Source organism: Hippocampus bargibanti, linkage group LG16 (assembly GCF_051943395.1).
Source record: "Hippocampus bargibanti isolate YZ-2025 linkage group LG16, ASM5194339v1, whole genome shotgun sequence".
Lineage (NCBI taxonomy): Eukaryota > Metazoa > Chordata > Actinopteri > Syngnathiformes > Syngnathidae > Hippocampus > Hippocampus bargibanti.
Window position 1 is genome coordinate 10,463,046 of NC_142749.1, and position 27,795 is coordinate 10,490,840.

The window sequence follows — 27,795 nt, forward strand, 5'->3', positions numbered from 1 at the left end:
CACCATACTGTATATTTTTATTTTCTTTTATACAAATGTAGATGTTGTTACAAAGTTATATCACAAGACTAAAATTTAATCTGCATTATTTTGTACATATTTGTGTGGAATACAAACGTTACATTTATGATATGACCTTCCGGATGTCAAAGCTGCAGTATAATGATGAAACAACAAATAATCTGGCAGCAAGTTGCAAATGAATAATCAATGTTGAAAAAGTATTTCCCTTTCCATGGTAGTGTTTAAAATTGATTAGAAATAGCACAAATGGAAATACAAAAGTGTAAATGTAAAAAAAAAATGTAAATACTTTATAGACTGACTAGACTCCAAACCAAAGCTTTCTTGAAGTGTTTTCCTCAAACATTGCTGTATAATCTCACAGATATCTTGACGAGAGAACATGTCATGGATGGAGAAAAATGCACCCTCACACCGGCTGATCCCAACTCATGAATTATTTTCAAACACTTCTGTCAGGAGTTAAAGCCTTCAGCGGCCCGGTAGGCCTTCACATCATCGGTGTCCTTGTGACGTCCATTTCACCTTCCGTCCTCGCTGCGGCAAGCCGGCTGGGTTTTGAGGTTTCAACCCCCCGCCCTCCTCTTGTCATCCTTCCAATAGGTCCCTCAGCTCATGAATTGCGTGTAGCCCTCGGCGCCCGTTACTATGACATCCATCCAGATCCGCATGGCCTCCGGGGATGGAGCCACCATGTAGTAAAGGCGGTCGTGAGTCTTCACACAGAAGGTCAGAGATGGGTTGGGGCTCTGGAGGATTTTATGGAGAAGGTGAGATTCTTTGTTTTTTATCTTTCAAGAAAGCGACATGCACCTGTTGCATCTTTATCCTGTGAGCCATGCCAGACAACAGTAATGACAAATATGAAAGCATATTGGGCATATTTTGAGTAATCATTTAAATAGTGGGAGATAAAACCTTCTCTGATAGCCTAAAACAGTCAGAATTACAAAATTACTTTGTTCAGTTATTAACTCATTCATTCCCAGACTCAAATTGCAGGACCAACAGAATATTGCGTTTTTTTACTACACATACATTCAATGCACAGTAAGAAACCTTAGACTCTCTTCTTTCATCAGAAAAAGACTTAATTTCTAAATTATATGGGTCTGGAATTATATGACGTTGAAATGAAGGTGGTTGTCCAAAATACAATGCAATACATACATATTGGTTTATACTGTATCGCACTTTAACAACAGCTGAAGCTGGAACAAAGCGTTAACATGGAAAAAGGGACATTCTGCCCCCTTGTGGAAAAGAAACAACATTGCCAGAGGCCATGGCCAGCGCTTTATAGACACCCGAGAATGAAAAACCAAAACCCGAACAAATTTTGCAATGGCACTCTACGTCATCTTCAAGTCCCGAATAAATTTGCGGATGGCAGTGAATAAGTTAAGCACTAAGAAATAGATTTCAAATCTTTGACTTCATGAATGCATTTGATATGCAGTATTTATTGGTCCTTAAAATGGCGGATAAAATACAACCAACTATTTTATTGGGACTGATTCAACGATGCAAGTGTACCTAATCAAGTGGCCTTATGTAGCACAGACCTTTTTATGGATTTGAGGTCAAATTATTTAAAAAACAAAAAATTCAACAATGCTTTTTTTGTTTTTAAAAACTCATCATGGCTGTTAGTGAGTCATGCAGAATAGATGAAGAAGTGAAAGTTACCTTAGTAGCAATTCGTAAGTGATCATAATAAACCTCTTCAATGGCCTGGAAGTAAATGAGTCCCTTTAGCTTGGTCTCGTGCTTGTCTGAGAGAGTAGAAAAAAAACAAGATATGTTTTTTTATGAAGACATAATCCAAGCAGAGTTGGGGTGAAAGTTAATTACAAGCACATAACAAGCATATTTCAAGTTTTGCCTGGAGTCTAAAACATCCCATTAATCTGACTTGTTTTCCCTTCGCCAAGCAGTCCCATTGTCAAACCTAAAGACGCTCCAAGACGCTAGACATCTTTTTGTCAACAAAAACTTTTATATTAAACGACTGGTCAAATAAGCAGAAAAAAATGCACGAAGAAACTGAAAATGGAAAGCAAGTTTTTGAAATGGACCCCCTGCACCACATCCTCATTTCACCCTTTTTTCCGTGAGCCAAAAGTGCTTCGTAATGAGATAAATGTTTTTCAAACGCAATTTTCACTTTATCAGGCACGAACAAGCCAGGAGCTAGCCTTCGCCCAAGAAAAACACTTCTCAGGAAACCATTGCATCTTATTTCATCATCATCATCATCATCACCGTCGTCAGGAGTGAGCTGGGTGAAAAGGCCTAGACGAGCGAGCTCACACGAATACACGTGATTTAGATCCGCGCGCTAATTATTTGGACTTGTCAAGTAACGCAGCGACGAACTCTTCTCATTTCAAACGCGGATGCTGTTTTGACGCCGTCGGTTTGGATTCGCAAGTGCGAGAAAAGTCCACGTCGTGCCATTTTTAATGAGATGACCATAGAGTCACCCACCCTGTGTTGCTATAGGCTCAAGTGCATTCGTCACGCAAGTAACAAAAAGTTTTCAGCCAGAAAAGTTGAGAGCTTATAATGAAGAATGCAATCCCACTTGATCCCTTTAATCAGAGTCCTTTTCTAAATGAATCCCCCTCATGGATTTATTGGGATATTTGAGAGGAAAAGGAGAACTTCTTTTCATCCTTTATTCTTTTCATTGGGGGATTTTTGTTTGTGAAGTGGTGTGGTTTTATCAAAATTGGGAAAACATTTGGATCCAATTTAGAATATAAGATGATGCCGTATTGAGACGCTTACCCACGTAGTAACAGAAATTCCTCTTGAGGCGGTCGAAAACGAACCAGCGCTTCTTCCACGATTTGATTTTGCCTCCCATCTTGATCAGATGACCCTTGCACATCTTCTCCGTGAGGATGACAAACGGGCATGTGTCAATGCTGTGGCCCGACGACTCCACATGGGCGCGCAAATCAAACTCCTCTTTCAGGTTGGGCAGGTAGCGCGTCATCGGACGTGCCTGCAAAAGGAGAACGTTTGACATTTACTGCGCATGACAAGTGTGCACCAGATTGGGGGGTGTAAGTGGGGGTTGATTTTCAGGCCCCGTTAATAACAGATAAGTCCTAGAATTTGTTCTTTTTTATTTTTTTACTCATTCACCGCACTGACCAAAGTTGATTTTTGTTTTTTACCCCCACAGTGTCTTTTAATCCCATAGCGACATCGCTGCCGCTTGGTGACATTACATGACCATTGCACTGATTAATGGGTTTGTTGTCTACAGTAAATAAATTAAGTTATGAAAGTAATGTTTTAACCAAAAAAAAAAGTCAGAGACACTGTAGTAATGTAGTATTTGATAAACACACACACACACACACACACACACACACACACACACACACACACACACACACACACACACACACACACACACACACACATATTTCTATATATTTTTTCAATGTCTATCTCTATAATGATGTGCAAATATTGATCAAACATCAAAAAGAATGACTCATCCCCATTATGCAGAATAAAAAGAATCAGAAAGCCTTTAATCGTCCCACAATGGGGACATTTGATGTCCACAGCCACAATTTGAAGGGGGGGGGGGGTGAAAAGATAAAAAACAAGATATTACAAACATAATTAAAAATGTCAGAAGACTGAGGTGTATACTGTAACTGTGCAAAAATGTTTCATGAAAAACTGTACATAGTATATAAGTATATAAAAAATAGAGCCTCAAGTCCATTCTAATCAATTGCATTTATTTGTTTAAATAAATGAATACAAATAAAAATAAATACATACATAAATAATAATAAATAAAAATATAAATCGCTGCGGCGTTCCCAGAGGGGAAAAGCAAAAGGAAATTATTTTTAAATATATATATATATATATACAGTAAAGTCTCGTTATATCGATATCGGATATATCGATAGTCCCGGTTATATCGATACTATTTCTATGCACGCACGGAGAAAATTACATGCAAACAGGGTCGGATCTATCGATAGTCCCGGTTATATCGATATTTTTTCGGACTCCCTTGAATATCGATATAACGAGACTTTACTGTATATATATATATATATATATATATATATATATATATATATATATATATATATAGAATTAATTGGGATCAGCCAAGATGTCTTTACAGTTCTTGCGGTGGTTCTCATTAGATTGTACATAATTATCTAATCATCTTTATCTTAATTATCTTAAACATCAGAGGCCTTGTGGCACTTTATTTGAGCAATAACGATCAAATGTAATTGACAAGAATGGACTTGACTTGAATTTGCGAATTGTTACAGAGATAGACATTGAAAAGAAATGAAAATATAAATGTAGATATGATAGATTTGTCAGTGTGATCTCTATATCTATCTAGCTATATCTATATCTCGATATCTGCCTTTCAGGTTAGCATCCCACTGACCTGCGAAAAGTTTTTCTCCCTCATCTTCACCTCTTCGTCCACCAGCCTCCTCCTGTGGGCCGTCTCATTCAGAAGCCGCCTTTCGGCCTCCTCGCGCCTCTTCCGCTCCTCCTCCAGCAGAAGCCGTCGAGTCTGCGCCTCCCTCTCCTGGGAGCGTCGAGGAGCAGATTGGCAGAGGGGAACGCAAAACAGAGCGAGTGAGGGGGAAGAATATGTTAAAGGTAGGCAAATATTGCGATACAAAGTGAATCGGAGCCACATGAGGGTTGAAATCCCAATGGCGGGCTTTGTCAAATAACATCCCTGAAGTCTTGTGTATAAAAGATTTATGCTTTGCTGATGTAAAATAATCCTTTGCTGCTTTTACAGACTGGTGGGTGATTGTACATTGTGTCAACATGTGGAAACAATTCAAAGACGCCAAATAAAACTTACAACAGCGTTTCGCCACCTTGAGACAGCCTCTCTCCATGGTGAAGAGTTATAACCACTACTTCAAAGATGCCAGAGCGGCACAATGGGTGAGTGTTAAGCATTTGGGACTGATAGCGCTGTAGTTTTGGGTTTGAATATTCATGAGAGTGAGGATTGGTGACTTCAATGCTGCAGGGGACCACTGGTTTATGTTCACTGGTTAGGTACACTGCTAAAAGGTCAGAGTTGGTGACCAAACAGCAAAGGATTTGAAGCAAATGAAAAATAACCACATAGTGTCATTTTTTTCTCCAATCCAAAGGGATTTCTTTTCGTAAACAACACTACTAGACAAGAAACCACCAAATATTAAAGGACAACCGACATCACTTTTTTGTTTCCTAACTGACATCAGAAAAACGTTTTATAGCATCTAAAATACCCAAAACACGCAGTATGATATTTTTAGTCACACGCAAAACACCAATAAAAATGACTTAAAAGTGTCCAAAAACTACTTCAAATTGAACCCGGAAGTGGCCAGTTTCAGAAGGTCCCGCCCCCTTGTTCGTGACATCACGCCAAGACGTCTTGCCTTGCTCGAGAATCAAAACAACGGCTTCAGATTCAGAAAAGATGCTTTCTTGTTACTCATCCAGTGATGAATATGATTCAAATAGTTCTGAAGAGGAAAGTATAAATATTTGCAATCGATTAAAGAATTTATTCTGGTCATTTTGATGCACCTGGAGAGAAATGTAGTGACAAACTCTTTAGTACTCACAGTACCCAAAAAAAATTGTCTCCTGGGACGTTTTGTAAGCGAACATCAAATAACCTGTAGAAGTCTTGGCACAACACACAACGATTCACCATCGTGTTATTTATGTGTTTTTCTTCTAATTTCGCCATCAAGACGGATCAACACGAAGTTTTCAGACCAAACAAAAGTACCGCAAAATGCATTGAGGTGATACAAGGTATGTCCTTTCTAGGTGAGGGGTGTTCCTTCACTGACGTAGGGTGAGGACTCGTCACCAACTCAAAAACAAGACTTCCGGAATATTCAGGGCGAGTCTTGAAACGTAAAATATAGCTATAGGCGGTGGAATCTTTGTGAAATACGCTCAGTAGAAGTCATTTGAAGCCGTTTTACAAATTATGGACACAACTTGTCCGGAGACGTCGGTTGTCCTTTAAGTGAGATTTTTTTTCTCCTTTTTTCCCCCCTTAACTCATTAACTGTCATTCCTGAATTTATTCGTGAATTGAAAAGCATGACATGGAGTGCCATTCTCAAATGTGTTCGGGTTTTGGTTTTTCTTGCGTAGGGGTGCCGATAAAGCGCTGGTCAGACCTCTAGCAATGTTTTCCCGTCCATGAGGGGGCAGCATTTCCCTTTTTTCCATATTAGCACATTGTTCCAGCTTCAACTGTTGTTAAAGCCCTATATCAACCAATATGCATATATTCCATTACATTTTGGACAGCCACCCTCATTTCAAGCTCAGATAACTCCAGTCCCATATAACTTTGGAATTAACACTTTTTTTCTTATCAAAGAAGAAAGTCCAAGGTTTCTTATGCTGGATTGAATGTTTGTGTAGTCCTAAAACTCAATATTCTGTGGGTCCTGCAATTTGAGTGAAAACGACAAAAACCCTGGCACTGGAATGGACACACTTTTCGTCTGGCACTGAATAAGTTAATATCACCTACCTCACTCAAATTTTAATATGATTGCAGAGTACTTTAGTCTTGTATTCCATTCTACATCAGTAATTCCTTTTGTTTATGTTTTTTTTTCTGGGACCCCTGATCACCCGCAAATTGAATATAAACACTTCAGAGCTTACTCGGTTCTCAATGAGCCTGGTTCTCTCTTGCTGTGCCTCCTTCAACATCTTCTCCATCTCTTCTAACCTCTGGGTCTCCAACGCGGAAGCACTGGGGGGTGAGGGGGGCAGTCAATGCATTGTGATACAAGTACCGAAGCAGATAACACAGCAGGGAAGGGAAGGGGAAGAGGGGTGAGACAGACTGAGTCGCACCTTTCCGGGGTGCATGCCGAGTTGCTGGTGGAGATGCTGGTCTCCAGGCTATCTGAGCTCTCCAGGCTCAAGGTGTCGTAGGCCTGGTTGCCCCCAGGTGGACACTGATGATGCAGGATCGAGTGATGCACTGTGGGAGACGGATCTGTGCGATAGGAAAGTGGGCGGGTAGCTGTCATAGAAGTTAAGCGCTATCCACGGATCGCGTCAAGTTGATTACAACATAAAGTTATCCGTTAGTCTGATGAGCCTCAAAATCACCTTTGCTTGATGACTAACGGGGTCAAAATACCTTTGTTGAGCTTCCTGAAGTCCAGGTCCAATGGGTTTGACATCTCTTTGAGCATTAACTGTAATCCCTAAGAAACGGAGATGTCAGGTGTCATCTATCCGTGCGGTTTCGTTTGACTTGTGTGAATGCAACGTTCTCACCTTGGAGGTTTTATCACGTGTGAGAGTGGCTTGAGGCACAGTGGGCGCGGAGCTGACGGGAGGACATGATGCCGCGTGACCAACTTCACCGTCTGATTTGGACTTCAGCAACTGAAAGGACACAAGTTGCTTTTGTCACACGATGAGGGAAAGCTCACAAAACAACTGATAGATTTTACTATATGTACACTACTTTAATTCTTGTTCTAAAATTCCATTTGTTCTAAAAAAAACAACAACACTTCTCATGCTGTGATGTTGATTTTACATGAGCATTCAAAATCCTATCAAGTCATTTACTTGGACCGAAGCAAGGGTCAGAGGGCATCAATTGTTTTATCTAGTATGTTTATTTTATTGGAACATGTGGTTCCTATTTGAAGGCTTGCTTTTTTGTAAGGAAAAAATATACATTTATAGTCAATTATTTTGTGAACAATGCCTGTTGGATTGAGGAAAATGTTTCTTCAGCTGTCATCTATACTTTTTGGAAGGTCTCAGACATTTTGCTCCTCATCCGAAGAGCTTCGTCAGCGAACTAAAGTTGTGCTGGTAACTCTGGCCCTATATCCCTAATGGACAGAGGTGGGCGTGCCAGACCTATACTCTGATAGGCCCCTGCTCTAAGGGTAGTGTGAGCAGTGGAGGACTCCCTGAAGCCAATCTGAATACTTCTATTGTTCTAGCTATCTATCACCGGCACAACTTTAGTTTTCTGATGAAGCTCTTCGGATGAGGAGCAAAACGTCCGACACCTTCAAAAAAGTACAGATGACGGCTGAAGAAAGCTTTTCCTCGATGGACCACTCCTGTACGACTGAGAGCCTACACAGAAACCTGTTTTTGCAGGATTAAAACAGTGATTGTTAAGATACCATGACATTTTCAATTTTTCCTAGCGCTATGGTCATGTTCCTTTTCACTGAGATTGCTTTTGGTGCCGGTTCTAACATGACTAACGGTTACAGTACAAGGAGCAGTAAAAGAGGAGAGTGAATGAATTTACCTGCCCATGCCTGCGTGCAGAAAAAGATTTGGCGGGCAGCGGTGGAGGACATGATCGAGGCTCCCCAGCAGCCATAATCTCCTGGTACCAGCGTTCAAGGTTAATAGGAGGCATTGCATTCCTGCATAGCTCAGGCTGGCTCTGAAGTGATGAAAAGCAGGCCGGCCAGAATAGAAAAGAGGCAGTGAAGCGGTTTGTGTGCAGACATCAACACTTGGCCAGTTATTTAGGCAGAAATAGTCGACTGGGAAAATCAACAGGCTTTTGAGAAATAATGATGACCTGTAAGGGCTGGAGGAAGCCACAAACCTTTGCAGATAGAAGGGAAGTAGGGCCACTCGAGTTACACGTGGAGTCAGAGGAGGCAAGTTGGAATAATGCAATAGATGAGGAAGAGGCACTATCAAACCTCCGCACGCCAATAATGTGGCTTAACTGACCGACCGTGATGTAGTCCTTCACACGGACGCCCCAGTGGAGAGAAGAAAAGGGGGGGAAGAGCAGAAAGTAGAGGAAAAGCAGGAAGCTTCCATTAGAAAGGCCTCGTCGGGTGGGAGAGAGCGCGAGCTTATGGCGGTCATCAGGCAAGCTTTTCTACCTCACATGGCACAGCGTCAGCTACAGCAAGAGGAAGGGAGTCAAGGGCAGCAGGGGAAGAAGAGGGAGGGTGCACGCAAGCGTTTCCATACATCTTATAGACATCAGACATCCTGAGGTACTCCTGCATCGACAGCCAAAGAGAAGCACAGATCAACCTAGCTGAACACTACTTTAGGCCATACCTGTCAACTTTATGATTTCCACGTATTTTATACGTTTTTTTAAAATCATTTCTAATAATGTACGGCGTACTACAATTTTTATACGGGAAAACATAAAATGAAAATTGTGACCCGATCATACAAAGACCATTTTGGCTCAAATCCAGTACGTCTCAACTGCTGGTAGCCAACTGCTACTATATTCACGGCAAACCAGCAAAAGTAATTCTCAATCGTATATTTTTATTATCGCTGCATACGCTCGGATTGATAAAGGTATAACATGCGCATGCGCTGTAAGCTGTCTGCATTTCTGCTTGTGTTAGCGTTTTTATCATTTCAAAGAATGTACGGCGTACTACTACAACTTTTATACAGGAATTGTAATTATTTATAAGGGCAAGCTATTAGTTGACAGGTATGCTTTAAGCACAGATAATAACGTCCGATACAAGAGCTGTGACAATTTTTTTAGAGCATCATCGAGATGAATGTAGACCGAATCGTCGAAAAAAATAATTTAAAAATACGTTTTTTTGGACTGTAAAGATGATTGTGCTGTTCTGCTTGTGACCAACAGATGGCAGTGTAAGACTTCTACTACATCCCACCTGATCGTCAGCTGTAATTAGTGTAGTTTCAAAAAGTCGCCCACGCCCACCACGCTAAGTCACGTCGTTTTTTGTTTTGTTGGTGTAATCAATTTGTTTGTCTTAATGTAATTAATATTTCTTTTGTGGGGTTTTTTTCCTGTGATTTTGTTCAGTCCACTCTACTACTGCCTCCCTGCCTTTTTGTGGTTCTACAGCCGTCATGCTAATTTACTTTACAATCAGCAAAGTCCTCAATCAAGAGTCTTTCTGCTGCTAACTTCCACGCCCAGGTGAACTGTTTTTTTCAAACGCTTCATCTGTCAATATATTTGAATCTAACTATGATGATTTCATACAAACAATTTATATTATATGTACAGCTCTTGTATTGAATATTATTTTACTCTGCCGATAAAACTAATCTTGCGCCCCGCCCCATGTGGTATATTGTAGATAAGGCATGCCACCGGTTAGAAAGCAATCATTTGGCTTCTACTTTGAAAATGAACATGCTTGAATGTCACTGATATTCTGTTGATTCCTGTTTTTTTTCCTTTTGCTTTTACCTCCTGTAGCCTAACAGGGTAGACTTCAGAAGGGGGGACGTGATGAAAAGTAGAGGAAGGACAAGGGCTATGAGAGGGGTAGTCGTCATAAACAAGCTCAGGTTCGTTGATATGGAGTAAATCCTGTTTGAAAAGGTTATTTCCATTAAAACAAATATTTATCATACCCCTCCTCCACTAGGACTTTCTGTCATTGTAACTCACCTCCGGCATTTTGATGTTGCTCTTTGAGAAGTTCATACCACTGGTCACGCTGTGATATCTGTTCTCCAGGGCACACAATCTATCCTGCTCCTAAAACGAAAAAAATGATACTGTTTAAGTTTAATTTGCCACAGAATTCCCACTTTGCTGTTTGAGTGGCTCTATTGGAACCTTGTGTAACAGCTGCAGAGTGGCCTCCCTTTCTTTCGCCATTCTGTCACATTCGTGAGTAGCTTGTACGCCCAGTTGCTTCACTTGAGCATCCAAAGTCGCCATTTTCTCCTGAGAAGAAATGGCATGTCAGGCATACTAAAGTTGCTAATGCAGTGCATGACACAACACCCCTCCTCCACTCCCTGTAAGTGTTTTCCATTGTTTATCTAAGAAATCGAAGCACCATCTGTCCACCTGTCAGATTTCAGTTCCCGTCTCCCTGTTTTAGGTATCACTGTCTTGTTTTTGTTTCCCTTGGACGGGACTAAACTGTAGTCAATCAATTTTCACTGCTGTGTACTTGCAATATGTGCATTGACAAATTCAATTCCAGCATCCATGATGGAGAGAGAGACCGTCCATTCCCACACAACTCTTTGAAACACACATTTTTTAACCGCATTGTAAAAATATTGGATCACCCGCTTGAAAAAAAGCATCAAAACTTGCAGAAAAATAATGTATGTATTGTAATGTTTGTGCAAGGTACTAGCATGTCTTTAAGAGGCGGAACCTAGAGCACGCGTGTGTGAGTTGTGGCTGATAGCAGCGTTCTGAAACATGCATTTGCAACGACGGCTCTCCATTCCCACATACAAAATAATCGAATTCTGTGAGAATACTTTTCTTCCACTTCTCACCTTCCTCTTAGCCACGCTGCAGTGATACTCGTTTTGCTCTCGAAGAAACTGCAACGACTGGGTCTCCTTTCGCTCTTCCAAACTGCTCTCCTCCTCCAGCTGGCAAAACTCTAGTTCCTCAAATTGCTTTGTGCCAGCTTCCAAAGCCTCAGCTTTCTATTTCCATGGACACAAGGTTGAATAAAATATTTAGCAAAGAATCTTTCGCAATCAAGGAGCAGCATATGATTGTTAATCCTTGACACTGTGCAAAATTATTGCATTTGCAATGTGACGAAAATCTGATGAATGCTTTTACCAGACCAGTTGTCAAGTATTTACATATTACTCTACGGCCACGTTACATGCAATAATCTAGTAGACCTTGAAAATATTAAATGATTAAAAGGGATTGTTGTCGTATAGTGCATGCACAGTTTAAGGGAAAACATGTTAGTAAGATGAATAATTACACCGATTTTGATTTTCATTCTGATAGAGAGAAACAGCGATTGTAAAGCGGATTTGAGTAGCCAAAGCATAGCCTGAAGCATCATACTTACAAAAGGCATTGACTAGTTTGGTATTTAAAGAATGATAGGCAGAAGAGAGGAAGAAATCAGAGCACATTTATGATTATATTATCTGTAATATGATTTCTCTCTGCATGTGCCTCTATTTTTTTGTTTGTTTTTTTTTTGTTTTCAGTTTATGATAACTCACTGTTGCCAGCCAGTGGGCTGGGTGAGAACACTGACCCTGCTGAGCTGCTCCTGTAACTGTTCTCTTAGAGACAAGGGGCAACTATCAACCTGCCTCTTCAGCTCATTGTACTCATTCCTCTGCTTTTCCAGGGCCTTCCGTTCAGTCGAGACATTAGCTCTCCCCTAAAAACACATGGAAACACACGGAAACACAAACACACGTACACAAAAAAATGTGTACACACTCGGAATGGGCATTTTAATTCTATTTATCAGTTGTAAATTTTGATTTCGTGACAGATGAAATTTAGCAGAGACGGATGCATTACTCAAGGTAACCAGCAGAGGGCACAAATAATCCAAGTGCTTCCGGTGTGTACCTGTATATGATAATGAGGCTGGTCACCTGCCATTCATGTCCGTGTTTTAATTGTTTTAAAAAGCTTTCATTGAATCAGGTCATTTCTGGTTTGGAAAGTTTCTGGAAATGTGTTCGAATTATTCTGCCATTCCAAAATAATGATGAAAAAAAATTACAATTGTAGTGACACCCACATGCTCGACTTTTAACACTCAAGAATGATGTACAAATGCCCATCCCGGGTGCACACACAATAATCGGAAAAAAAACAGTGAAACCCAACTCAATTTCATGCAACCAAGCATTGCTGGCCAAGGCAGTTTTAGTAAGTAGAATGAAGCATGTTGTCATATTGTTAAAAGTTGAAATGTAACAATAATGTTGCCCATAAAGCGTTAGTGATATACATGTGAGAGTCATTCAAAATGTGAAAACAGCTTTGTTTTATCAAACCTAGAACAAGCAGTTGAAATTCACAACAGTGGCATTCGGGGAGGTTTTTGGCACAGAAAGTATCAATCTCATGCATCCATTTTTGTAGTTGTGGTATTTATTCAGCTTGAGGGTGTTGTAGCTGAGAGCGCAAACCTTGTCCTTCTCCTTCTGCGTGGTCTTGTTCAACTGGCTAAGTTTGAGCTGCAGCTGTGAAATGAGCTCCCGTTCGGCGTCCGCCTGCTCCTGCTCCGCTTGCATCTCAGCCTGCAGCAGAGCCTGCTCCATCTCCACCTGAGGGGACGCATTAAGGGTCACGGTCTGAATGTCTGAATTCTCACAGAAGAACACAATAGTGGGTGAGCTTGGACCTCTTGTTTGGTTTCTTTCAGCTGCTGCTCCAGCTCGCTGACTCGATGCCTCAGGTCATCCACCCTGGACAACATCTTGCTTCTTTCATCTTCCATGTACATCTGCTCCTGACCGGTTGACAACTCCTCACACTGAGGTCAGATTGTTATTCAAAAGTAATCAGAAAACCCAGCGATTGAGTAAAACCACACAATGAATCCATCAGCTTGAATTGAAATAACACTTGGGGGAGTGCATTCAGCACCTCTTGATGTGCACTCTCTGTGCTGCTTGACTCCTCCGCCTGCGCTTCCTCATCGTTTTCTTTCCCCCTTTGCATATCGCCACCTGCACCTCTTCCCCCTCTTAGCAGCCCGCTCCTCACGACTTCCGCCAGTTCCGCCGCGCTGTCCTCGTGGTTGTAGTCTGCGCACAAATTCAGGATGGTCTCCAGCCTCTGTCGCTCCTACACAAGAAGGACGACACATCAAAAGGGCTTCATACTCGGTTCATACAGTAGATCCGATTGCACTTGAGAGACACTGTCCTATTTCAGCAGCTGTCGCAAAGCCAAAGAGGCGAGACGGCTGTAACGCAATAGTGGCAGGCCCTAGGACGGCGTATTTTGTCATCGGAGGGGGCGAGCAGATGGAAATCCGCATGAATTTGTTAGTATGTACTAATATTTGTTGGGTGGTTATTTGACAAATGAGAATTTTATATTTCTAACATGAATTGTGTAAGAGTTGTTTTTTTTTTAAATCAACAAATGTTTGAAAAGTGACTGGCGGGTGACCTGAAACAATTGCAAAGGCTTTCATTTACCAAAATAGGGAACCAGAGTATGTAATTATTCCCGCCACACGCAAATTAGAGTTGAGGCGAGAGCAACTGGACCAGCAAAATAAACATCCAGTTTTAAGCAACTGAGTCTTGGGTATCATAGTTTGTTCAAATAACCACCAAACTGAGAGGAAAATGAACAATTCAAAGTGCTGAGGTCTTGTTTTGTCATAAAAGGGCATCTTAAACATGCATGAACCCAAATGTTAAACAAATAGGTCATGAAGATTGAGAACACTTTGGATTCGGTCGCTTGCCACATTGAACTGTCGTTAAAGAATTATGAAAGGTGAAATAATCGACTCTGTTGCAAATTTGGCAACCTGCCTGTTGTTATTATTCTAAAATTAACTTTTCTATTCACTTACTTTCTCCCGTGCGCTGAACTTTGCTTTATCAAAAGGTTGAAGTGCAATGTGCATATCCAGCCCAGATGCTTTGCACACTAAGAGGAAATCCTTTCTTTGTGCTCACTTCACTCATTTTCTTATTTCCTTCTTTTTTTTATCTCTTAAGCCTGTTAAAAGTGGATGAAATGAAATGATATGAGCAATGTTGGACATTTTTATATTCAAATTAGTCTGATCACGATTCAGTCATATTTACTATGATAAACTATAATGTCCTGTTGCACTTTTTGTATCATGTATTTGCTCCATTGCAAAGTTTGAGCCACCATGATGTGTAACTTCTTTTCAAGTGGGTAAACAAATGTATTTTCCCGATTTGTTCAGGAATGCTACATTTGGTCGTGCAATTATTCGCGAGTCCCAACGGAACGAAAATATTTCCTGCAAATTGGTCTCCCTGTCTTAGGTTTCCAATAAGCACAGAGTGGGGACGTTTACTGCTAAAAAAATAAACATTCCTTTGTTTACTTGGACTGATGATGCAGCCAAAATGGAAAAATCAGCGGAGAATTCAAGAGTCTATGTACAATATAGTCCATAAAATAAGGCTCACCCCCTCAATTCATTAATTAGCTACTTAACAGTCATAAGTTTAACTCATTCACTGCCAGATGATGTGCAAAAATGTGTCCACTCCAGTGCCAGGGTTTTTGTCATTTTCACTCAAATTGCAACACCCACAGAATATGGAGTTTTAGGACTATGCAAACATTCAATTGAGCGTAAGAAACCTTAGACTCTCTTCTTTCATCAGAAAATACGAGTCAATTCCCAAGTTATATGGGTCTGGAGTTATCTGACCTTGAAATGGGGGCCGCTGTACAAAATACAATACATATTGATTTATATAGCGCTTTAACAACAGCTGAAGCTGTAACAAAGTGCTAACGTGGAGAAATCCCCTCGTGGAGGTGAAAAAAGCATTGCCTGACGTCTGACAAGCGCTATATCGCCCCCCCCCACCCATCCCTCACAAGAAAAAAAACAAAACCCGAACAAACTTTCACACTTTTCAATTCCCAAATAAATTCTGGAATGGCAGCGAATGAGTTAATAAATTGCTTCTCGTGAATGCATGACTCTACCCGTCAAAACTTAGCAACCACTTCACGTTGTGGCTGATGCGTGTGACGTAGGGCCTTTGGCCTTTGCGTTATTGCATGCCCACCCTAGCCCGTAAATTGCCCGATTCAAATTGCGTATTGCCGGGAAGTCTTATTTGTCAGAGACCTCTGAGTTCTTGAAATAACTATCACCCACCCCCGTGGCCCCTTTGGTCAACTCAGCTGTCAAAAGCCAGCTGAAGTGGTGGGGGGGGGGGCTATGGAGGGATGACGGAGAGCACATGTGTAATCTATAGTCTGTGATACTTTCATATGGCAAACGTATGCTTGCTTTCAAAGCATAAACGGCATTTCACCTTGCGAGTAAATATAGTGTTGAATACACACCAGCTATATATAGTATGCGTGCTCCCCTCGAAAGACTTTTGGGGGGTGTTGGTCAGTGTCAACCGCGTCGCGAAGACTGACAATGCCAGTGACACTTTTGGGGGTGATGAGCGCGAGACTTGCCGTCAATAGACAAAGCGCCATTTTTGGATATGTTTTACCTTCAAATACAAAATAGTGTTTGTTTGTGTGTTTGTTTTTATATATTTTATTTTGGAGGGGGCAGCATTAAGTCACCACACTCACACACACAATAATATCACCTGGCAGTTGGCAGTGAACTAAAAGAGCGTGAAAAAATGGCAAATGTAATATATTCACAGACATCGCAATAGATAATCAGACATCTAAATAAATAAAGTTTCAATCTGGATTGAATCGATCTGGATCATACTATTTTGTAATGTAAGTCCTGCTACCAGGTGCCTCACTTACCAGCTTCTCCGCTTCCTGCTCACGAAGCCTCTCCTCTCTCTGCCGGCGGTGGTACTCCAAAAGTTCGTCCTCATTGTCACTAATGGCCGATATGCTGTTTTTGCGCTCGCAAGAATACGGTTTGATGAACACCGAGTCATTGCCGGATGATGAGATGTTCTCGCAGGAGAGCTTTCTTCGGCTGCGGGGGCTCGTGGCAGGAGATGAGCCGTACTTAGGACCTGTGATGAAGATGTTCGTCTGACTTTGGCTTTCGTTCTCCAGTGTGGTTACAGGGGATGGATTCTGGGCGTACAACACCCTCATGGCCTCGGCCTTCGAAGGGGCTGTAGGTTTACGATGGGTCTTCGGGCTCTGCTGGATGGGTTTGGTGGTCAAACTCTGCGATCCTGGTGTCCCTCTGCGGGACATGTAAGGACTCAGAGGTGGACGGCTTGTGGATCCAGTCGACTCAGGAGTCCGAAGCGGTTCTCGTCTAGGACTTGGGTGTCTCTTTTGAAGAAAGGGATCTCTCACTCGAGGGCTGGATGGAGCCACCGGGGAGGAGGTGTGACTTATGCTCTGTCCGGCCCCCCTGCTGAGCAGCGTGGGGCTTGACGTGACCTCTGCCCTGACATTTCTTCGAAGCTTTGGGCTGTCCTGTGTTCGTTGTCCATCGCTAACACAACTTGAGGTCATGGAGAGGGATGTGCGTGGTTGAGGCACAGGGATGCTGGACCGGGGAGGTACAAGTGGAGCGTTTCCCACAGAGATGTTTTTCTCTTCTCTTGTGGTACTGCCTCTACCAATAAGCACACTCTGAGAAGGCTCTGAAAGGAAGGCTTTGGCTGTTTTGGGGGAAGGCGGCACCTTCTGTGAGAGACTCCCATGGATGTCTGTCACCAAAGTGCTGATTTTTGAGCTGCCGTTGCTGGAAAAAGACTGCTGGGTCCCGTTCAAGATGCTATGGGAGTCTGCAGAAGGGGGGTGGCAAGAAACAGTTGGGTATAAGGATTGCGGTCAAATAAACAACAAGGCACACTCTGGAGAACAGTTGCACAAACAAAAGTAAAATAACAATGGAGGAATGTACTTTACATTACATTTGGCAGCCCCAAAAAGGAAGAATCTGCCTGCTTTGAAATGTGACGGCGCACCCATATAGACATTGTTTCTTTATTTCCTAAGACAATGATAAATGTCTCAGGGCTTGTGTTGTGTGGTCGGGATGTTATGCTGATGTTATGTTCAGTTGTGTTTTAATCCTTCAGGGATCTGGAGTTGCTAAATATAAACGCTGCAGCCATGTGCCTCGCATAAAATCGGGGCTTGGTCAGGGAAGAATGGGCCTAACATTCGGCAGGGTGTGCCTTTTATGGTGCTTTATGTCCAATAAGGTCAGCCAAGAATGAAAGAAATATCACGGACCATAAAGAAAGTTTAACACAGTTGGACATCATACATGGAGGTGTTACTAATATTGCGAATAGCTAAGTTAGTTAAAACCTTACACACACACACACACACACACACACACACACACACATATATATATATATATATTACCTCAATTAGAATAATATAATAATAATTAAACAATTATAATACAGTAAAGTCTCGTTATATCGATAGTCTCGGGAGTCCGAAAAATATCGATATAACCGGGACTATCGATATATCCGACCCTGCGCGCATGTAATTTTCTCTTTGTGTGCATACAAATAGTATTGTAATAAGCGGTACTATCGATATAACCGATATCGATATAACGAGACTTTACTGTAATTAATAAACCTCAATTGATATCTCTGTGGCAATGTCATTCAAACTTGAGCCATAGTGAAAGTTGAAAAGGAGGTTGTAAATGGGTTCATTAATAAATTAGGTGGTAATTGTCTGGTATTTAAAAACGCCACATTTTCAACACAATTTTTGAGTTTGAAGACCATCCTGAAACAATAATGTATTTGACAATTGGGACACCCCTCAAGTGTAAAGCGACCATTTAAATGAACCAGGTCCAAAATAATCTGGGCCGGAGATAATGAGGTTTTAACAAGCTATTTTGGAATCAAGTCATGGATGACAATTAGACGTTTTTTTCAATTCGGAGACCAAATAAAGAAGAGATGTGAAAGTCAAAAATTCACAGCACTGTGATATTATTTTATGAATGATAACCATGACTTGCTTTGAAGAGTGTGTATTTGTAGATCATTATTCATAAGGGGTAAACTGGCACAGTTGAAAAACATAAATCAATAGTATGTCCCTGTTTTTTTGTGTTTTTTTTGTTGCAAGTTAGCCCGAAACACCCAGTGGAAGCTAGTGGAAGTCACTCGTTTGTCCGTGGTCATCTGGATATGAATTCTTTACCAGAATGTTGTGTTCTTGAGGTGCATAGTGCCGGGCTTCCTCCAGGTAGCATGTTCTTCATCCTCAGTGCCTCTTCTGGATGGTTGAAGCGGAAAAAGGTTGATTGACCAAAACACAGCATGCAGCCTGTCAAAATAGAAAAATATAACAAGGTTAGCGGCAAGCAAGCATCATGTCATCTTTTTATGCCACCTTGTTTACACGATAAACTACAATACACAAATAAGCATTGGTTCTCGTTTATGTGTTGGTAAATTGAAACATGTTCATTTACATTTAGGAAAGAAAAAAATATAACTTATATTTTCATATCACACTTCAGATCTATGTACGATACAGTATAAAATAATGTAAGAGAAATGGAAAATAGATTGTTGACTGTTCAAATATTTTTTCTCCCCATTGGTTGTTTCACCACTCTCATCCAACTTAAAAAAAATTGCGTACATATTTGTACCTCATGTTGTGATCTTTAGGTGAGCAAAAACAAGAAAGAAGACATTTTTTTAAGTTAGATGATCAAATAAAAAAAAATAACTCACATCTAATTAATCAGTGAATGAATATAACTCCTTGCTCAGCATTTCCAAAGTCCCAAGATGATATTTTACATCCAATAGATATTCCACATAGGGAGCAAAATGGCATTAAATATCCATATAGCATAAATGATATTTATTTCCTTATGTTAAAAAATAGATTCTTTGTTTCTTGAAATCTTAGTCTTCTGCATGAAATATTTGTTTTTGTTAAGCAGCTGCTGTCTCGACAGTGTCGAGTCGACAGGCGTCGACTCATAGCTGGCTTTAAAATGACATTGGGTGCAGCTGCTGGCTCAGATCCCAAGGAAAGATTCGACTGTGTGGGCGGGACCTTTCTACTGTACGTAGGCATGTTATTGTAAACGTTAAGTGCCCGAACCGGGACTCCCGACACTTGGTTTTTGTTTGCATGTGTGACTCTGGAAAGGCTTTTTCCTACCTTGTGAGAGACGAAAGGGTTTGGTGATGGGGAGTCCATCTATGGTACATTGGTTCCCACATGGGTACAAGGTAATAGTCCCCGCCTTGCTTTCAATGTAGCAATGATGAGCTTTAATTCCAGGGCCCAGTAAAGAGATATCTGTATCTCCACTGCCCAGTGTGGTTCTCCCTGCAACAACATTTTCCCAACGTCATTTACTGGTGGTCCACATGCACCCGTGAACACCCTTGTGATGTATTCTTAGGCATGCCGCTTAAAGCTAACGCCAGAGCCCGCTCGTGATCAGAGGTCAACGCCGCGTGGGCAGGTTACAAATATCGTCAACATGTGAGTTCAGCGTGACAGGTGGTACGCCAGAGTGAAAAGGATGGTCGTGTCTGAGGTCATTTGATTGAGTCAGTCTGTTTTGGAAAGTCGGGCCTCTCGGAAGTGAATCTCTTTTCTGGAAAGGCACCAACTGTATTTTGTTTCCTGAGCACTGTGACTTCCATACATATCTGGGCATTCAGTATATGATGTAAGCATGCTTTCAAATACAGATGAATAATGTTATGTTTTATACAGATGAGTAAAAGGTATAACCAAAGGTTGTGAAGTATACGAAAAATATTTCACAAAGCCAAATAAAACAAGCAAAAGGCCCACAAAGTCATGACTTGTGCACAATATATATTATTGGCCCATATTTGTGATCACAACAAACAGAACGTTGTAGCACCTTTTATGACACCCACTGTGGACACGCATTTTTACCTTCCTGCAGTGGCAGCAAGGTGATTGCTGTGCTCAAGCGTCCACTTCCCAAACTGACCAGGTGAGGGCGCTCCGCCTGGACTTTTAGAGACTTGCCGGTTTCAATCAGGTCTAAAGGGGTACCCTGTGAAAGCAAAATGATTGGGAATGATTCAAGCAGTCAAGGCATGTAAAGTCTTCTCTGCTTGCCTAAAAATATCTGAATCATGGACTGTTGTTAATTATATTTTGTCCATGAATTCTTATTAAATATTTCCAAATTGTGTTTCAGCATCCTTTCATTACTTTTCCCCTCTTTCAGAGTTTCAAAATCAGAGTTTTCACAAACTATGATTGGCTAGTCAATCATAGTTTGCTATACTATAATTAGTCTTTCAAGAAAAAATGGACATTAAGAAAGGTCGGTCAGTTGTTTACTGGATAATGGTCCCCACTAGTGGACTTTTAGTAAATCACACCACACTTTTTTTCAGTCTGGATTGATTCAGACGTAGCACTAGTGAAGGCATAGTGATGGGCCCACCACTGGATTCAAGTCTATGAATAAGGAAAAGCACAACAGTGACAGTCTTTAGATTAGAATAGAATACTAATGAAGCCTGTAGGTTGCCTTCAGAGCATTCCAAGGGGCAAATATCTATTAGCCCCATTTAGTCGCACTTATATTTAAATGTCCCTAAAATGACAAATGACTCACCTGGATGACTTGGTGTGTCTCTCGGCCACGCACCAATTGAGCCCCGCCCCTCCGTTCCATGTTTGCTGGGCTGACGTCCGTATTATCAGACACCTGATGTTCCTGAAGGTGACGCACCGAAAGATGCACATGGATAGAGAAGAGTGGATATAAACAGGAGAGCTGGGAATCCTGCCACTACGGTTGTACTACAATGGGAACAGTGCCTTCCATAGAGAGCCTCATGCCCCAGTTATAAACCCACGTGACGCTGCCTATTATACTGGGGGGGATTGTTTTTCCAGGGCTTGCTGGGTAGAATGGTGGCACTGATTTTACGCCTCAATCCAAGCAAATATTCTTGATGATGAACGCAGATTTGACAACTTAAGCGGCACATTTGCTCTTTTGCAATCCTGGACTTGCTTTGCAGGTGCTTCACACATGAGGGCCACATCACATTTTCGACCTTCACTGAGATGAGTCACGTAGATACAAACTATGTCTGCAGACAGATGTTAAAGATTACACCAGGCTGTCTGCACATCGTGGTCACATCAGGAGCGAGGGTGGGGGTGAAAGGGGGCAGCAACCATTGCCAAGATCCAGACATGACTCAGGCAGCCATATGTGGATGTATAAACTGCCACGTTCCTCCTCCAAAGTATAATGTTAATAACTGGTAGCAGCATTTTTCACTCGCTGATTTTTCAGACCATCAATCCGGCAAACCTATTTGACTCTTGGTAATTCAGATAATCAGCCAGGTGCCAGTTTTGAGGGTGAGACCCTGTCTCTGACTGTTGAGGAAATGCCTAGTATGGATTTTGTTATGATGTGAAGCAAAGCGCTGTTTGTGGTAAGCACCCAGTTAAAAAATAATAATAACCTGCCAAGCACATGCTAGCCCTCAAAATGATTGTATTTTCTCCTGTAGAATCAGCATTTTATCACCAAGCCAGTGAATTGCTGTTCTACAAGTGTAAAAATAAGTTAAGCCCTAAGGCCTTGACTGAAATATGCATGTGGGATGTCAATTATGATAGCGGTTTGAACTCTGAAGTTTTGAGCAATTCATTGGCTTACAATTGGCTTTTTTTAAGTCTTTGGGACAGTAACAGTTTTCATGACCTTGGTTAAATTGTTCCTGTCCTTAATGCATGTTAGCATCAATACGGATGGCTGTCTTCATGATGGACATCTATGGTGATCTTGTAAGACTCACCAGCTTCATGGCACATCATCACATGACTATTGCAGCAAACCAAATGCCCAATCACTTTGTTGCTATATTCTGGCATCAGTGACTGACAGAAATTCATTCAAAAGCCTCAAACCGTCCCCAGCTGCTGGCCTTCTAACTTTAGCCTGGATGGGTTGAAACAACAGGGCGTTGTGTCTGCATCTGATGTCACTCCAGATGAGAATGCCGGGCGAAACCGCTTTATGGGACAATCCCGTCCAGTGTGTTCGAAGTCTGAGTGGACCCAGTGACAGAGAGAACAGAGCGTGCTCTGACACCGGAGCTTTTTACGTCTCTCCTTCTAGCCCTCACTTGGCCGTCAACACTCACGGCCTCATGCACGCCACGCAGTCACTCGCGGTGGGAGAGCGCGGCCTGGGCCCTTGCATGTCTCGTCTGTGTGACTCACACATGCGCACACGTATGCTCCCGGCACCTCCCACCGGCCTCGATCGTTTCAAGGAACACACCCAAAGCCTGAGAGGAGTTTTAAATGCGTGAAAATGCGTAGCCTTACACAGCAACCTGTCATTATTGGCTGGGTTATGTGCTTCAGAGCGGCCATGAGTTTCTGAAAATAGACACCACCGGCCGCAGTCTGGACTGTGACTTTTAAAGAGAAAGCACATTTGCTTCGGGTGGCCAAGCATGGACGAAATTTAAGAAACATATGCTTTGAAGGATGAAATTATGAGAATAACGCCATGTGTTACAAAAGCAAGAGACATGGCGAATACATCCGACATTATTTGTTTTGATTTAAAATGTTGCACATGCAGCATACTGTACATACCATTTTACTCCTCTCACAGAATCCCCCAAAAAGTTAGAATTATCCATTAATTATGGTATAAATCAGTATTCCACAGAGCACCGTCCACATTGTTGTCAATGTCTGGCCTCGAGCTGGTTTTATTCTCCCACTGAGTTCCTTGACTATTTTCCCTCCTCCCAACCCCTTCTCCTCCCCATCCTGGTGCAGAGTTACTTGCCCGACCTACAGTAGATTATGTCTTTTTTTTTACTTGTTCCCCTTCAGATGACAGAAAATTCCATGTGAGAACCTTCAGCAACGTTCCAAGGTGACTAAAAGAGGCCTCAAGTCACATTCTTCCCCGTGAAACATTTCATGGTGAAGCAGGTGTAAATGCTGGAAGACTGATGTGAGTGTGCTTTTGATTTTGATTCAATAAAAGTGGATATTTCCACTAAAAATGGAGATTTGAACATTCACGGTACCATAATCACGCATGGAATCAAGAAATACCACAGGGAGGGAGTGAACTCATGCTCTATTTTCCAAGGCATCACCCCAGGATGAGTGGGAGAAAGAGCCCACTCTTGGTCCCTCTCATCTTTTCCCATGGCCGAGGCCAAACAGGAAACGGAGGAAATGAAACAGATGATGGGTCACTTAGGAAAACTACATCAACAAAAACATTGAAGAAAACAGACCGATTGGCAAAAAAATGTCTGCTGTCTAGCTATTGTATTTGGACGCACCACAATTAACTCAATTCCGCCATTCCCGAATTTTTTCGGGAAATGAAAATATGACGTGGAGCGCCATTCCCGAATTTGTTCGGGTTTTGTTTTTTCTTGCAGGGGGGTTGCCGATAACGTGATAGTCAGACCTCTGGCAATGTTTTTCTCTCCCACAAGGGGCAGCATTTGCTTTTTGTACAGCCGCCCCCACTTCAATTCTAATCAGTCCATTCCATTCAATATAATATGTATTTATGATCCTGTGATGTATAGTCTTCTTTTTTAAACGAGCCTCATGAAGCGGTGATTGCAGTATAATCTTGATACATTTTTAATCCTTTCATCCTCGCATTGCCTGAAAAGTTTGAACTGGACTGCTGTTGGCAGCGACTGGTTACGACGGTTTGTGTGGTTTCTAAGGAATGATGTTTCCAGTGGGAGATGTAGTCCGCCGATCTGGTGTGCCACAACACAACCAATACTCCTCTTTGAGCAGGAGACCAGATGTGTGCAAGATGTCTGCCTAAGTGACCAAAGAAAGGTGGAAGGAGAGACTCGACCAGATGGCTTTTTATGACAGCGCCCTCGCACGTCACTGTCTGTGTGGTATAGCCACTTTGATCCATATGATCCGGTTTCGGATCACCTTGTACAGATCTTAACTCATTCACTGCCATTCCCGAATGTATTAGGGAATTGAAAATATTTGGGTTTTGGTTTTTCATGCTTGGGTGCAGATAAAGCGCTGGCCATTGCCTCTGGCAGTGTTTTTTTTCTTTTCCACAAGGGGCCAGAATTTTCCTTTTTTTCCATGTTAGCGCTATGTTCCAGCTTCAGCTGTTTTAAAGCGCTATAAACCGACATGGATTGGATTGGATTGGATTGGATTTGCCTTTATTAGTCTCGCAGTGGAGAAATTTACATTTCACAGCAGCAAAGTGATGAAAGGAATGAAAGTATTGCATTGTATTGTATTGTATTTGGACACCCGCCCCCATTTCAAGCTCATATAACTCCAAACACATGTAATTTAGGCATTAACTATATTTTTTTCTGATGAAAGAAGAGAGTCTATGGTTTCTAATGCTGTATTGAATGTGTATGTAGACCTAAAACTCAAGACTATGTGGGTCCTGGAATTCAAGTGACGATGAAAAACCCTGGCACTGGAGTGGACACATATTTGCACATGTCTGACAGTGAATGAGTTAAATAAAAGTGTGCGTATGAAGTGCCTTATCAAAAATCACTCAGTCCAGCATGGTTAAAATAAGTCTCAGATGTGATAATATTTTTTTAATCCAGAAGCCGTACTGTACTCACTCAGGCATGAGTGCACCCCATAATCCTGGTTAGCAAATTCTTCATCCGGCGTAATTCCTCAACAGTGCCTTAATTTGCGCGTGAGCTCCAAAGACAGCCTGAAGAGCACGTCAACAGAAAACAAAAGCCTTCATTCATGTCGCAACTTCTCGGAAACTAGATGATTCCACCTGCTTCAAGTGAGTGTACGTTAAATTGGCAAAGCACCTGTAAAATGTGGGGAAAATCTGTCACTTTCTCTCACTCTCTTTTTTTCTCTTAAAAAATTCTCTCAGAAAAATGACTCAATGCATAGGACATAACTGGGTCATAATGAGATGAAAACCGTGAATGTACTGTAATGCCATGCTGGTACAATAGCCCCTTTTATCTCATCTCTCTCTCCACATGCAAACTCTGCCACACACCAGCAAACAAATATTTCAGCATCTAGTTACCCAATCTGGCTTGGCAGCATCATCCCCATTGCCTGCGAAGGGATTGAAATGAAAGATGATGGACAAACAAGACGAGACAGCCTCTCCAATCCTTACAAGTCCCTCTTTCTTCCAGACGAGGAAAATATGTTGGGTTCCCCTCAGTGCATCCACATGCATCTTGCTGCCAGGCCCATCCCTCTTTTCAGCCCTCTCTCGCCTCACCTATCGTTTCCTATGCTATTGTTAAATCCAACCCACGATCTCTTTATGTGGTTTATTGCTCAAATCCGATTCAGCCCTTAGATTTCATGACTTGTATCACATCTACAAGAACTTTTAACCTGTTTAAGTCAACATTGTCTGCAAGTTGAGTGAGGCAATGTGTAAGCAGACATTCTTGTATATCAACCCAGATTTGTGCTTTGTCACAGTTGAAAAGTCCACAGTTGGAAATTATAGTCATCACAGCCAAATGATATTTTGAAATAACCTCCCTGGCTGGAATTTTTAGCTTGGCAGTTTGCGTTTGTGGACACATTGTCGAGTCGAGAATAATTGGTTCAATCTGTCCTGTGTTCTGTGCTAAGTAACTCACTGAGTGTGTGAGGCTGCTTTTGCTGCTAATAAACAATTACGTCAGAAATGACTGCAATAGGAAAATACATCAGTGTGGATGAGGTATCCCACATTACACTTTGGTTTCAATCATAGTTATTCCTCTATTTTTCCTCCTCCCACTGTAAATTATTTCTATTTTGGTCACTTTTATAGTGTTCATCAGTGGTTCACTCATATCTACTTCTGGGCAATTTGGAAAAAAAACTCACATTGTTTCTTCCGGAGGATCAATGAAGGTCACACATGTGTGACCACAGGCAACCCATTGGCTCAACTTGATTGCAAAATCTGTGACAGGTTTTTCCAGCATGGCCATGTTCTTGACCAGGAATGGCCAAGTGCTTGGGGTATTGTGAGAGGTGTGATTTGCACAAGTTGTCCTGCCATAAACTCACCTCTCACTCCAAAGGATCTCGTGATAATGTTCTGGTTGATTGTGGTTGATTGTCAAACAAACAATGAAGAGAAGACACTTGTAGTTTGGGGTTGAAATATCTTTTGCAACACTCGTCCTGCAGCTTTTATGACACATCTTGTAAAATGTGTACCTTGGCTCTGGAAAATGTTAATGGATATATGGGTGCATAACAAATCTTAGAAATACTGCTGAATTGCAGCAGGTTTGACATAAATTGGAGAATGGAGGGGCCGTACTTTGCCCACAGCCTGCTCAAGGTGAACTCACTTTTTGTCGTTTAAAATTAACTGTGCAACAACATCTGGTGGAAGAGCCGCCGTACTACACGCAAATGTAACACTTGATTTTATCATGAAGAGAACGCCCATTTTTTCAAGGACTTAAATTAAACAACACGCCACCGGCGGCCAAGAAGCAACTAACACGGGGCAACACGTACGAATTTACGAATGGTGTATTTTTCCACATAATTTTTTTCCAATAAAAACTTAATAAGATACAGTCAATATCTAACACATGTGGCTGTTCTAGAATATGTATGTTCAAATGTATCGCTTTGTGAAAGTAGTTTTCTGTGAAGCATAAACCGGTTCGCGACGTGATTGGCCGAACAGGCACACTGCAAGGGCAATCTGTGGAATCGATACCCAAACCACTCTTTCTTTGATAAATCTTGATTTACATTCTCCACAACACCTAATCACGGTACTTATTGATATATTTTACACGACAGTTGCTTTTGTCTATACTAGTGTCAAACTGCAGTGAGTTTTTTTTCTTCCCTGTGGTGACGTTGAACAAAGAGGAGTCTCCCTCCCGGGTCAGGCTTCTGGGCGGAAGACACCCATATATGGCCCAAGGAAAAGATGACGTAGGCGAGCCCGACGAGGAGATTGAGGCCAAATCCCAGTTGTTGACGTGGCCCCGTCACTTCCGGTCATGGCGCCTCGCAATAGTTTTGCAACTATTGCGTCGCCACTGGATGTAATAGCACAGTTCCGTTATGGTTTCTATAAGTTGTTGTCTATGAAATGGGTGAAAATATGGCAGTGAAGGTCATTCTGCATTCACGAAGAAAAAGCTCATACCCGGAAGTTCACTGGCAGTTGAACAGGAAAGTCCCGGCTCTGCCCATACATGGGCTTCCCTCTTGCCTTATATGGTAATCTACGTCATGGCAAGAGTCTATATAAAGCC

The 27,795-nt window shown here is 41.8% G+C and overlaps 1 protein-coding gene across 14 annotated transcripts; it reads right to left on the minus strand.

Annotated features, from left to right (window-relative positions):
* On the minus strand, positions 1–26,061 carry phldb1a (pleckstrin homology-like domain, family B, member 1a). 14 transcript variants are annotated; one of them, XM_089016760.1, is made up of 26 exons: positions 25,581–25,720; positions 25,144–25,241; positions 21,114–21,215; positions 20,417–20,540; positions 19,661–19,831; positions 18,680–18,805; positions 16,325–17,277; positions 13,451–13,651; positions 13,206–13,337; positions 12,991–13,128; positions 12,096–12,224; positions 11,359–11,514; positions 10,676–10,786; positions 10,505–10,594; positions 10,301–10,423; positions 8,979–9,101; positions 8,690–8,836; positions 8,381–8,521; positions 7,375–7,485; positions 7,235–7,301; positions 6,943–7,087; positions 6,748–6,838; positions 4,478–4,624; positions 2,818–3,037; positions 1,714–1,799; positions 1–773 (listed from the first exon to the last, which is right to left on the minus strand). In XM_089016760.1, exons 3-26 carry the CDS (start codon positions 21,171–21,173, stop codon positions 633–635), a joined length of 3,933 nt encoding a protein of 1,310 aa, XP_088872886.1. In that variant the 5' UTR covers positions 21,174–21,215; positions 25,144–25,241; positions 25,581–25,720; the 3' UTR covers positions 1–632. The 14 variants fall into 14 exon arrangements, with proteins under 14 accessions (XP_088872886.1, XP_088872880.1, XP_088872885.1 ...); XM_089016754.1 differs by lacking the exon at positions 25,144–25,241 and having other exon boundaries at positions 25,581–26,061; XM_089016759.1 differs by lacking the exons at positions 25,144–25,241; positions 25,581–25,720 and adding an exon at positions 23,129–23,284.
* Positions 26,062–27,795: the final 1,734 nt, after the last annotated feature.